The sequence below is a fragment of the Cololabis saira genome, chromosome 2, assembly GCF_033807715.1.
Source record: "Cololabis saira isolate AMF1-May2022 chromosome 2, fColSai1.1, whole genome shotgun sequence".
NCBI lineage: Eukaryota > Metazoa > Chordata > Actinopteri > Beloniformes > Belonidae > Cololabis > Cololabis saira.
In genome coordinates this window covers 28,927,341-28,941,740 of record NC_084588.1, presented here as the reverse complement: position 1 = coordinate 28,941,740, position 14,400 = coordinate 28,927,341, and the positions used below count along the sequence as shown (strand labels likewise).

Below are 14,400 nucleotides of genomic sequence, written 5' to 3'. Positions count from 1 at the left end.
TTCATATACGTTTAATCGTGCGCTTTATAGCCCGGTGGGCCTTATTTATGAAAATATACTCCCTTCATTGATATTGCATCTTATAATGTGGTATGCCTAATGGTCCGCAAATTACGGTAGTCGTTTCTTCCTACCGTCGCCTTATGCATGATAGGAATGACAATAGAAATGGGGAGACTGCACCTAAAACTTCAGTGTGAAAAATTCTCCCAAAATGTAGATATATTTGTGCTCTAACAATGTTTAATCTTGGTTTTCATTGAGACCCCTACAGATAATTATAAAATCTAACAACATATGCATTTTCTGACAAAAAACAATTTAGTGAAAAATAATTAAAATATATATTAGGCACTAAATGAAAATAGTTAAGAAGCTTAATTTCTTTCTTTAATAACTTTTTTAATAACACTCCACATATTCCCAGTTATCAAATAACCCTGAACTACAGAATCTGCTTGGGTTTCATGATGTGGCTCAGCAACAATCCAGAGGGCTTAACACACCAAACAAAGCCCAAACACATATAACATACAACAGAAAGGATATGAATTACGCAAGATGCTAAAGCTGACAATCTCTGACTACAGACAGAAAAAGGTCTTGGACAGAGAAGAAAATTGATATGAGAATAAAGATTTGTTGACATAGACAACAAAACAAGCCTCCATGTGACCTTACTGTAATGACAGCACATGAACAAAACAAAACACACAAAAAAACACATATACAGACACACCAATCTAACAATCTCCTCCAATATCAACATATTAAAGTCAAAGAGGAACTTTTTCCCTTTGACATTCTTAAAGATAAAAATTTTGGTGGGAAGGAATCGTTTAGCTTAATTACATTTTCTTAAATTATGATTAATTTGTTTGACCAAGTCACTGTTAGATTGCTTCCAAGAGTTCCACCCATGTGTGGGAGGCTTAAGTAGCAAAGTTATGATTGCACGGTCAGCAGAATGAAAATAAGAATATTACAGTGTTTAAGGCTATGAACCATAACAAGAACGAATTAAACAAGACAAAGAGACACTTACTATTTTGCATACGCTCTGTTCTTATACAAACACTCCCATCATGAGAACAATAACAATGCAGCACTTTATCACTGCACTTTATCACTGGACACAGCTGGAACAGAAAGAAATATAGATCCTCAGAGGACATAGACATAAAGTGCTGTAGACACTTCATACTCTATGCCCACATAACTCAGAACAAGAACATACTGTAGCCTAACAGCGATTCAAGAGTACAAGATAATGATAACAACCTGAGACAGCCTTTTGTGTGGAAAGTAAACGTGTAACCCAGAGTAGACTTTCTTTTTCATTAGTATTATTATTATTACTATTATTTTTATTTAAGTCTGATGTTTGCTATCAGGTATGACCAGTCTTCCCCATCCAACATCCAAGGCCACACCCCTGGATGTTTAGATGTTTCCATGCTTTAATCTGCCTGACTCATATAAACCGATCATCACCAGCTCGTCATGAAGGTCGGCACATGTCTGTGAATAACCCATTCATTTGAATCGGGTGTTTTAGAGGAAGGAACCATCTAAAACACACGTGTCGGACTCCAGTCCTCGAGGGCCTCCGTCCTGCATGTTTTATCTCCTTGCATTAACACACCTGACTGAAATTAATGGTCATCATCAGCTTATCATCAAAATCTGCACGAGTCTGTTAATGACAGTCATTTGTAGGGTGTGCTGAAGCAGGAATACATCTAAAACATGGAGGACGGTGCCCCTGAGGACTGGAGTCCAACACCCCTGATCTAAAATATAAAGGGCCGTAACCCTCAGGGACCTGGATTAAGGAGCACTGACATATGGTAAACACCGTCTCTTGTCTCCCATAAGCAGCAGTTTTACACTTTTTGGATCATGTACAAAGAATCAATCATCTCATGACCGTCACGGTCTGGGTTGTGATTATGGGTTTTTCTGAGTCTTAATCAGTTGTCCTGTTTAAGTTTTAGACTTGAATTAGTTGCGCTCTTTTGGGTATACGATCCAGAAAGCAGGTTGTATCTCTTACGTGGCTAAGCAAACTCAGTGTAATCAGTAAATCTGCATTTTTTTTATGTTCCAAAAAGGACTGTCTATCTATGTTAATCCCCTTGGAAACAAAACCTGGATTTGTTCAGGTTATGTGGAACCTGAATATATAATACATGTGCTTTAGCCTACAACGCAAGGGGGTGATGAGACCATGGAGGTGGTGTTATCACACCTCAACAATATTAAAACAGTTTTGAAGCCTGAAATTTCAAATATTTCACATCATAGAGCTGCCCTAACACTCATACAAACACTTCCCATTGCTATCCTCACTTTTTTTCGCTCTACTTGTAATTATTTGTGCAGAGTCAGGGATGCAATACATATTGGAAAGAAGGCAACGGCTCGCTGGTCACTGTGGAAAATGTATTTTACACACAGGCTGAAGCTGAAGTGAGAGGATTCACTGAGAACAACATATTCAGTTTAATACACTTTATTTTTTTTTTCCTTTTTATCATGGTTTTCATTCTACATAGCTGATATATACATACATTTGCCATGAACATGCACAACCCTGAGTTAACTAACTTGTAGCTGATTGAACTAATTCACCGGTGTTGTGCAAGTGTCAGTTCAGGTTTAATTGATGCAGTTTAATAAATGTTGAGCTTAGGGTATCTCATTTTATCTGGAATAACCCCTTGGATGCCTGATTTGTGTTGTGACTGTCTATATCTGTGTCTCATTGACCCTTGACAGTCTGTCAGTGTCTCTACATTGTCCCATATCTTATATCTTCTCAGCTGGTTTGTTGTCAGGTATCTGTCCTACATCATGTCTCACTTCTATCAAGTTCTTAATCTCATCATTGGTTCTTGTTTTTTTGGGTGTCCAGCACTTGCAGGACTTTTAGCTATTATTGAAGGACATAGTGTGGTAATCTTATGTCCCTGTGGTCTTCTGTATTTGGGTCCTTCCCCTGAAACCCTGACAATGTTCAAGTTACTTAGGCAAAAGGGAAAAATACATAATGCAAAATGTCTTTGAAGGGCGCATTTAAGATGAAGATCTAACATCCATATTTAACAACCTTGTTCAGGTTTAAAGAACTCTCATTGTGCCCTTTGGGTTTTCCCCTTTCCTCCATGTTATATATAGCTTTTGGTGCATGTGATGTTGTTAAATGTTAAATAAGCTACTACTTCTTATTATGCAATTTCTGACTGATTTGAGTTCACTCCTTTTTTGGGGGGAAGGGATGTAAAACAGAGCACTTCAGGGAAACAGGAAGAGCTGCTGTAGAGAAAGTACAATATGAGAAAATCAATGTGTTCTTTGAATATTTAACCAGACCTTTTTCCAGCGAGCTTGTGAAATAAAACAACAAATATGTAAATTGGCCTATAAAGGAGCAAAGATTTGCCGATAAAAAACTTAAAATCAGAACTAACCAAGCTGGTCCGTACAGCACTGAAATGGATAAGGGAACATCCAAACCCCTCAACTGCTGTTTGAGAATTCAGCGGTAAGATGGGCAAAAAATAAATCCCTGCTGACCCCTAACGTCTCAATATGAGCTGTTTCCATCAGGAAGGCCTGAGGGGTTCCAGTTAAATACAAGAGGTGATACCTCAATAGATTCAACCCCATATCAGTAAAGCTCCTAAACTTAGGCCAGGGCACGGGTCACTCTAACGAGGGAGGTGTGGAAGGTATTTGCACTGACTGTACTATTTTTCATTGTGTAGTGTATCTTTGTAAGTTTGTCCATGTAAGTATTGTGCACTATGTTTATTTACTGCCCTGCCTTTTTGTCCAAGACAAATTTCCCTCAGGATGAATGAATTAATATCAAATATTAAATCTTGATTCACATACATTTCTAGGTACATATGCAGAATTATTCTGATCATCCAAGCAAATAAGATATTTTCAGTAATGATGTTCAAAGTTTGAAAAATAAGAATAGCATAGAAGTAACATCGCGTCATTCTTGCACTTAACTGCATTTGCCTTTGATATTCATAAAAAGAGGAGTCTCACAACTGTCTCAGCAGCTTCTCTCCTATGGAGCTTACTCTGATTCATTATATATTGATGGTGCATCACTGCCCACCCAATTAGCCATTGTTTTACAAAACGCTTAAGCACATTTATGTAAAATGTCGACTCATGCTACAAACGGTGCTTGGCAGAGTTTAAACTAATGCAGGTTGTCTTCAGTTCTGCAGTAATTTTGTGGCACATGTAACAGTCCCAGATGACTGTTTGGTCTTCAAAATAAAGTAATACATCACATTCAGGGGTAGAAAATAGTATTGTTCTAAGGTTTGTACTTCCTCTTCGAGTCTTGTTTTTTACATGCAAAGACATAAATATGAAAAAATCAACAGAACTTTTTTTCAATGCCTTTATTTATTTAGCAAGAATGAAAATGATTTGAAGTTATTTCCTGTTTCACTCTAACAGTTTCTCGAATTCTTTTGAAGGAATCTTGGCCCAATCCTTTTTGCTATATTGCTTCAGTTCGGATAAGATCTTTCCCCCTCCAGCATTGTGTAACACAAACTTGAATACTCACGACCAGCAAACTGGGAAAACATCTGCTTTAATACAGCTCTGACTGCACGCTTGGTTCGTGGACAATAATTAGCAGCAGCTGGCTACAACTTAGCCTTTTAAATCCTGTCAAAGCAATAGGGCATACCCAGCTGTGTGTGTGTGTGTGTGTGTGTGTGTGTGTGTGTGTGTGTGTGTGTGTGTGTGTGTGTGTGTGTGTGTGTGTGTGTGTGTGTGTGCGTGCGTGAGTGCGTGCGTGCGTGCGTGCGTGCGTGCGTGCGTGCGTACTGCGTGCGTGCGTGCGTGCGTGCGTGCGTGCGTGCGTGCGTGCGTGCGTGCGTGCGTGCGTGCGTGCGTGCGTGCGTGCGAATGTGTGAAAGACGGTGAAAAGATATATGATGTTCTTCGTCTGAGGTTACGTTTGCCTAATACTGAGACCCACTACCATCAGAAAATGTTCAATGACATTATAACACAAATGTCACAGGATTGAAAAAGAGAATATGAGTAAATAATTAGTGAATCTATATAGCATCTACAAAAAAGAGAGGGAAGAAAGAGCAGGTTTCTGATCATTCCCTTTCACAAAAGATCCGCCCTTCATCAGATCTAAGGATTGTGGCGCCGAGTAGCAAAATTGTTCAATGGAACGATCAATCTGCATCAGACACTAAGTAGATATATGCACCTTTCATATGAAAATCGATACTTATAAATCTCACAAAAGGCACCTACTATGTCAGCGCAAATATGGCCTACCTGCAGGCTCCAAGTGCCAGCCCCAAGCAGAAGCAATTTGAGACGTTTTCTGTCTTCAAACTCCAAAGAGCTGTCTACACCCAGTGGTTCAACTGGACCAGATGATCTACGGTATTAATCTGTCTGATGCATCCAAATTAACACAATCTGTCATCGTACATACACATTCCCATGAGCACACACAGAGTGCGCATGTTGCATATGCTCATGTTCAGATTATCTGTTGAATCTCTAAACCCCATAATCCCACAAACATCAAAAATAAATCAGGCAACCCCAAAAGAACCAAAAAATGCAACAGACAAGCACAGCATGAACAAGCCGCTGTGCTACTGGATGAGATACAGAAATAGAAGTTGACCTTCTGCTGGTACTAAAACGCAATTCCCATGCAACACATAAATGTTTACCACAATAAATAACAGAATATAGTAATTAGCTGAGCTGGTTATTATCCAGTAAAATACCAAGTGGAGAGTGGTTAGATTTAGTACACTACACATCAGCATGCTGACGTTGCAATTCCTTTACAATGTCGGAAAAATGGAAAAACAGAAGTGGACAGGCAAAGCTCAGTTTCATTGAATTCTTAAGGATTACATTATCTAGACCAGGGTAATCCCTGTTTTCCAGTACACTGCCAGAACTAGCCACTGCTTTTGTTCTGAAGCAGAGACGCAGGTAAACACTTACTGGCTCTTCTAACAATCCGATTCAGCTAAAACTCATGTTAGAAAACAAGCCTTGATCCCTTCCCCAGTTGTGTCCGAGACCTGATTGTGTCATCCCAACACCAAATACCCTCCACCTAGTCCAAATCTGCTGCAGCGAAGACACACACACACACACACACACACACACACACACACACACACACACACACACACACACACACACACACACACACACACACACACACACACACACACACACACACACACATTTTTTTTCTGACCCTTGAATAGATACATTTTGGATTGTTTAGAGATATTAAGATAAAGTTATCATCCATAAGCATCAACAGAAGTTGTATGAAAGAAAAATCATTAGTCCTGTAGATTTTGCTGCAGAGAATCTTGGCCCTGAGGGTATTCCAGCTTCTGTAGCAGAGAGCACATTTTACTGCAGAAGCCTTTTCTCTGCGACAGTGTTTACCTCAGTGTATACAGTGTATCAATAATACTTTATCAGAGGAGGATAACCAAGACATTCCTGACCGCTTATCAAGACTGACAAATACTTTCCATTCTACGTGCATGCTTGTCTTTGCAGGAAATGCAGGGTGTGTGTCTCTGTGTGCCGGGAACTACCTGAGCTCCAATTTGACTTGGAAGGAGCTGTCTCCTGCACCTCTCGTTAAAGAATCTGAGCACACACTGAGAGGGCAGGGTAAAAGCAGCTACTGAACACTCCCACCAGAGCATTACATGACAGTGAAACACAGGGTTTAAACACACAGCTAGTCCATTACCGCAATGCTCCATGGAAAATGAACAAGACTAAAGTGTTATATATACACACACATTATATATATATATATATATATATATATATATATATATATATATATATATATATATATATATATATATATATATATATATATATATACATAGATACATAGAATAAATATATACATAATGAATATATATATAAATATATACATATACATATATATGCATTTGGACACACTTCCCTATTTGTTTGAATGAGGTGTGTCCAAACTTTTGGTCTGTAATGTATATATATATTTACCATGTATTCTGTACATCTACTTCTAAATCAACTTCTTGTTTTTTTTTTCTTCTCTTAAGTAGTGACCCAGTTTGCCACCCGTTATCTTAATTTCAACTGAACGTATATATATATATATATATATATATATATATATATATATATATATATATATATATATATATATATATATATATATATATATACTCAAAATCATAGATAGATAGATAGATAGATAGATAGATAGATAGATAGATAGATAGATAGATAGATAGATAGATAGATAGATAGATAGATAGATAGATAGATAGATAGATAGATAGATAGATCTAGATAGTTGCAAAAGAAAGTTCAATTGACACAGATAATAGATGAGACTGCACCTGGTTGAGAGAAAATAACTGAATTTAACGGCTATTTATAGCTCTCCGTGTTTTGAGAGTTGGGGACACTTGCAGAGACTTAGTGGGCTTATTAAATCAGGCAGCAGAGGAGGCCAGAGGGGACCACATCTGGTGCACAGCTCTGCAACTGGCCTGCAGGACTGAACATTTACAAGAACCATCCACACCATGGAATCTCTATTCCACTCACAGAGGCTGATCTAAATCACAGTCTCTAAAAGACCGTGGCCACAATAAAGAAAGAATACACTCCCTTTTCAAATTCTTGTAACCTTCTGTTTGTTATCATCATTACTGTACATCTATTCATAGGAAGTATCACATCTCCATGGAAATGTGCAATCTGTCTACGGTTGAGGAGAGGTCAGTTCCTGTCCCTGTATTCGGAGCAATTCTTTCCACTGCGCCTATTTCAGGAATTTCATTTTTCAAGACTGAAGTGTTTCATTAACTCAATCAAAAACATTGCCTCAAAATCAAGTTCATCATAAAATAAAACATTGCTTAGGGTTTCGTAATTTCCAGGGAATGCAGCTCAGTCACTGACTCAACCAAGGTCATCTGAACTGAATCGTTCCTGAGTTTCAGGGTGGAATGGTCAACACTCTGAGTAGAACCAGCCCAAGTAAAACTGACCATTGCATAATCCACTACTGCACACAGATTTGCACAAATCCCCCAAAGACCCCTAGTGATGTTATTAGAACATAAGCTTGGTTATAAATGTAGCTATACATCCTGCAGAGAAAACATTATTGATTCAAAGCTGGCCAAAACCATCCCCTCTATTCTTTGCTGACCATAGTTGAAAATTTGCAGTCTGGCTTTTACAGCCCTCTGACTCTGAGGCTGAAAGCCCAGCAGGAGAGCTGACCGATGAGGGAGCATATGCAGCAATGACAAATAGGCTAAGTAACCTTAATGCTACAAATGAAATTGAGACCCTGACTGAATTGTAATGAATATTTGAGTGACTGCACAAACTGCTTTCCATGTTACAGCCCAATCATAGTGTAGATATTTAACCTTAAAATCTGGATTAAAAACTGTAATAAGAGTTCAGAAACTGAAAATCTGGCCATTTCATACGTTTCTAATTGAACGCCAACAGGACAAATAACATACAGTCAGCAGAAATGCAACTTAAGTTCACCCGTGCATGTAGAGGGGTAATGTGGAGCAGATGCTGTTCTGCAAGGGTGAGTATAAATATATAACATTTATATCTGTGGGTCTGTCTGCGTGTGGGCTGAGTCTAAATAATAAAAAAAAAAGTCACAATTGAGATGCAAATCAATGTAAACAAGCACTTTCTCATTTAAAAGTGTATATCTGACTCGCTCAGAAGTGTGAAAGGGTGCATCATTCCTCTGCAACATTCTAGCCTATGGAAATATCCCCTTATTAACTATTCATAATATACGTAGCCTTTACAGTCACAATTCTGCTGACAGCGTGGCAACCAGTGACCTGGGATCATGAGGCACTGCGATGAGCATGTCTCCTCTCATTCCTTTAAGCACTGCCTCCTTTGTACATTAACAGACGCACTCTCCCCAGGCGATCCAGTGATTTATAAAGGACTAACAGCCAAATGCTCTTGCCGTTCTTGCCATATAAAGGGATGCAGATACATTCCGGCATGCACCTAAATTGTCCTTACTGCACACGACCGTGGTACAAATAGCAGCATGCAATCCAAAGCGCTTTATCTCCTGCAGCTGCTGGACAGCTGTAGCTGACACACCTCCTGCGTAGCTACGTAGCAATACAATCCCACATAAGTATTAGGAAAGGGGCTCTGATACACACCTGCGAGTAGCCCTGTACACCGGCCGCCTCTTGTAAGGGCCATTTGAGGTTGATTGTCCTGGCTGGCCCGGCATGTTGGCTGCAGGTCTGTGATTTCCTGTGCTGTGCTCGTCAATGTGGTGCCTGTATGTGTGTGTGTGTGTGTGTGTGTGTGAGTGTGTGTGAGTGTGTATGTGTGTACTTCTTTCAGCTGGTGGTGCCGCTGTTGCTGACGTCCTCTGCTGAACACTGTGGCGTCAATTCATTCAAAACATCCTTTTTCCCGCCTCTCCTGTGCTGGGCTGTTTAAGTGAAGTTAAGAATACAATCACTAAACTATCCCGCGTCTCTGAGAACGTCATTCGCCTGGAATTATTAAAGCCTGTCAACTACACCAATAAATCATGTTAGAGGCCCTAAAGCACCACGTAAAACCATAGGTACAAGCCTCAGCAATAATCTATAAAGTCATAATCAAATCTCTCTCATTCCCTTCCTGTCGTGGCGCTCCTTCTCTCCTCACCTCTCCTCTTTTAGCACATGCATCCTTCAGCAGAGCTCTGTCGTCTAAATCTTCCTGAACTGGACGCACTCCCTGCTCCATTCCCTCTGCAGTCAATGCAGGAAACAAACAGCAGAGATGGGGAGAGTAAGGAGGAGGGAAGAAACGGAGGAGGAGTAATTACAGTAACGAAAGAGGAAAATGAAAAGGGAAAGACATGAGGAAGGTACAGCAGGAATATGAAATGACAGACAGAGCAACTTCAAATTCCATATAAAAACCAATAAGTATATAAAGTCATACGTAATAAACTGGTTATTTTAGCAGTGAGTATGCCACAAACATTTTATATGGTGCAGTGTCCATTAAAAGTAACAAAAATTAAATGATAAAAATAGAGGTGATAAAGATGTACCGGTACACAAATTGAAAAACAGAGCTGTTAAAATAGAGTTGAATCATAAACAGAAGGGGGAAAAAAAGAAGAAAAAAAAAAAGCAACAACAAGATAAATTGAAGTGAGATTTGATTAAAACAATTGTGATGTTTTTATGGTTTTATGGTTAACAATACAAAGGCTTTAAGGATGAAAGTAGCAAATTAAATTTGTGTCAGTTGATTTGATGAACTTCACCCAAATATACTTTATAACTGTGTTGTTTAGACTATCATCACTTATTCTATTTTATCAACACTCCAAACGTGTTGTATTTGAAAATGTCCCATCCTCAAGAAGAAGGAAGTCATTGGGTAGCACTTGCTACGTAGCCACAATTGATGCATGGGCTGATGCACCAAAAGCTGAAAGTTACTTAACTTTTCATTGAAGCAAAACACCCAATCCGACACACGTAACCAATGGCTGGCTTCGCAACCCACGACGTCACTCCATTCAACGTGAATGAAAAGCGCGACACAGAATGCGTCTGACATGCACTGGAAACATCCTCTGCATCATTTTGAGTGGAATGACATCAAACACTGCCAAACTGAATTGTGGGTTCTATGCATAACTGTGGCAGTTTTGCTAAATTTCCAACCTTACATGTTGCAATGCAACCGTCAGCCAATCAAGTTGCAGCTACACAGCTAGATTTAGCCAATGACATCATACATGGATGCAGGACTGTTTCAAAGCATGCAGCTTACTTGTGTAGCAAGATGGACGAAATGTGAATGGATGTTTATGCTATGATGATGAAACATCAGAAAAACCCACAGCTGAGCACTTCACACGCTTCAATGCTGCTGTGTGAGGCCATCCCTCATCTTCAACACCAGCATGTTGTCCCGGTACTTTGTTTTATGACAAGCCTCACTTTAGTTTGTGTGATTTTTTTCAAAAAATAATAACACCATAAAACAAGGACAGCTTTTTGCACAAATATAGCGTAATTGCTTTGTGAAAAAAGCTAAAGTCAAGAGTCCAGCTTCACTGTGGTTATGTCATATGTCTTTTTTCAGAGCAGTAGGTTGCGGGGGCAGCAGCCTCAACAGAGATGCCCAGACTTCTTTCACCCCAGACACTTCCTCCAGCTCTTCCGAGGGGAGTCTGAGACGTTCCCAGGACAGCCGAGACAGTGACTGCATTTACATGCACTCAATAGACCTTTCAAAACCCTAATATTGGCAATAACCCGAATTTGCATGGCCATGTAAACACCAATAACCCCTTTGAATAACCCAAATTTGCCCCTGGGTTACTCCTTTTAAAACCCGAATATTCGGTCATCTAAACGCCTAACGGAATATCCCGATCAAACGGAACATGAATTTGTTTTCTGCGCATGCTCTGGTCGCAAGGAATCCTGGTCTTTTGAGTCCAGGATGTACTTCTAAACATGGAGAAACACAAAACCACGCCACACTTTTGGAGTGAGGAGGAGACTAATCACTTTATAAATGTAATGAAGAATATGAACATTTTGGCATTTGTAGACGGTAGAAAATACGGGGATACCGATATTTACAAGAAGGTGAGCGAAAAGTTGCACGAAGCAGCATTTGTTTTGAATTTGGATACAGGAAGAGGAAGCGGAAATGACGGTAATTGCGTCATCACGTTCTCCGCGCGTCGTTGGTTTGATCTGGATAATCGAATGATTAATTACCATGTAAACAGGGATAACCCTGTTTGCTCACGCATGTAAACGGAATATTCCGAATGTTTCAGTAACTGGAATATTAGCAATAACCCAAATTTTGACTGCATGTAAACGTAGTCATAGTCTCTCCAGCGTGTCCTGGGTCTTCCCCGGGGTCTCCTCCCGGTGGGACATGCCTGGAACACCTCCCTAGGGAGGAGGGACATGCCTGGAACACCTCCCTAGGGAGGCGTCCAGGAGGATCCGGTACAGATGCCCAAGCCACCTCAGCTGACTCCTCTCAATGTGAAGGAGCAGCGGCTCGACTCCGAGCTCCTCCCGGGTGACCGAACTCCTCACCCTATCTCTAAGTGAGCGTCCAGCCACCCTGCGGAGGAAACTCATCTCATAAAAATGATATGCTGTGATAAAAAGAATTGTGCCATGAATGTTGTAACAATAATATAAAATGAGTTGTGAATGTTGTGATGATAAAATAAAAAAAGGAGCAGTGATTATTAGGACATCAAAGTTTCAAATGTCTCTGAAGGTCATCAAATCAAATGACAATTTATCATTTATTATTCATTTGCATATCTTCATATGCATATGTTTAATTTACAAGCATTTTCTTAATTTCCATTTTATTTTGTTACTTTGACCTTGAGGCTACTTTTTTTAAATAACTACTTCAATCAAATCACACTTGAATTTATCAAATCACATGACAGTTTATCATGTTTGCTTTCAGTTTACCTTCATTTTTACTGTTTCATGTTTCAATTCATGTACATTTTTATAAGCTCTGTTTTGAACATTTAATTTCTACGTTCACTCCAATGGTATTAAATTTAGCTTTCGAAGAAAAAAATATTTCGAATTCAACAGTTTCTGTTCCACAATGCATTACACATATGAAGTGTCCAACCAGCTCACTGTAAACAGCTTAAACAGAAAAAATGCTGACAGATGCATCTAGATAAGATTAAGTGGGGAGAGTGTGAGTTGAAAAGAAATCAGACAATGTGAGAAATGGAAGTGAAGATTGGGCTATAACCCAACATTCAAAGAGACAGATGACTGCCTTGATACAAATGGTTTCTTTCAGGTCATATGGGGAGTTATGGTAGGGGTGAAAAAAAGTCTCCTGCACCAGCTGGAACACAGGAAGTGCAGATTAAACTGACGATATCTGCACCCACCCACATAGATGCGTGCAGCCAGTCTATCCAGAAGCTGTTGCCCTAATTCGCCAAGTTTCATCCTCTGCTGATCTTCCTCATCCATCCACAATGCACCCTCCTTCAAATCGTGTTAGCATACCACAGGAGCCCTGGCCTTCTCACTACACGTAAAGACCTTGTCAGCACTGTGGAGACGATACCAGTGCGACAGATCTCTGCCTAACCACCATTTGCATTGCACATTAGCCCCTTCTCACAGTAAATCATTTCCCTGCAAGGAAAATCTACAGAATAAAAGCCAATTTGAATATTAAACAATTGGCAAACAACTGCATGCCTAGAAAGCAATTACAAAGTTTCTGTAACAAAGAAAGGATACAAATAGTAAAAACTATCTCATGGGAAATGTTCCACAATGTTATAAGCATTATAGAAACAACCAGCCATCTTCTGTCAGTGGTGAAATGTAACTTTGCAATATAATCACTCAGCTATTCTAAAGAATCTCTTCACTGAAAAGGGTTCACCGAGTAGTTCTTTATACTGCAGATTGCACAGCATAAATGACAGATTACAATTATTTGAACTGACCACAATTATTTTGAATAATTACTGAGTTACACGGCTTGATTGCCAAACTTTTAATAATGTAATCTGTTTGTACCATTTATTCTGCTATGTTTTCAAAGCAACAACTATTTAGGTCACAAACTGCATTGCAATAAGCGTCTGCTGACATTACGGTTATGGATTTTGTTGCCAAGGCAAATACCACATAATTGCTGTGGGCAATCTTTTTCAAAGCCAAATGTAAAAGATCAGTTCAATAATATGGGAGCTTTGATTTGGTGGATAAGCAGGTAGTGATCAAAGGTGCTAAAACTATAGCATTACTCTAAAATGCCTTCTACAAGATGAACCAGTCAGCCCACCTCTTCCTTGTAGAGGGAAAGTAATAAAATTAAACTGTTCTCAGATTTATAGGAATTGTAAATGAAAATGAATATGCTTCAAAATCATTGACCACTAATGAGCAATTCAAGAGTTACTATTGCAATAACTCATCAGTAGTAGGGTGAAATAAACTCATCCTGTAGGCCTGCTGGGATTGGAAGAGCCAGTTTTTCAGTGGTTTTGCTCCAGAAGTGGAGCGCTGGCAAGCGCTGGTTGCTCAGCTGGATTGGGTAGAATATGAGTTTCGCCAAAGCTTTCTTGATCATGTTCTAAAGATGTACATCTCACCATTCATCATGTCTTATCCTTTCTGGAATTATACATATCTAAAAAAAAGAATGGTGTCAATTAAAGTGTGTTTTTGGTTAATATAATGTCAATGTACGAGTCGTGGTGTTTTTGGAGAT

General features: G+C 39.3%; 1 protein-coding gene across 8 annotated transcripts in view; it reads right to left on the bottom strand.

Moving 5' to 3' along the window:
* plekha7b (pleckstrin homology domain containing, family A member 7b) overlaps window positions 1-14,400 on the bottom strand; it is a 91,639-nt gene that overhangs the window by 55,370 nt on the left and 21,869 nt on the right. The window contains exon 1 of one of the 8 annotated variants that reach the window (XM_061742780.1): window positions 9,291-9,529. The exons of the other annotated variants lie outside the window; for them this stretch is intronic. Coding sequence (XP_061598764.1) covers window positions 9,291-9,364 — 74 coding nt within the window. The 5' untranslated portion in view covers window positions 9,365-9,529. Of the gene's footprint in view, window positions 1-9,290; window positions 9,530-14,400 lie in introns of those variants that run through there. 8 annotated transcript variants of the gene reach the window in all.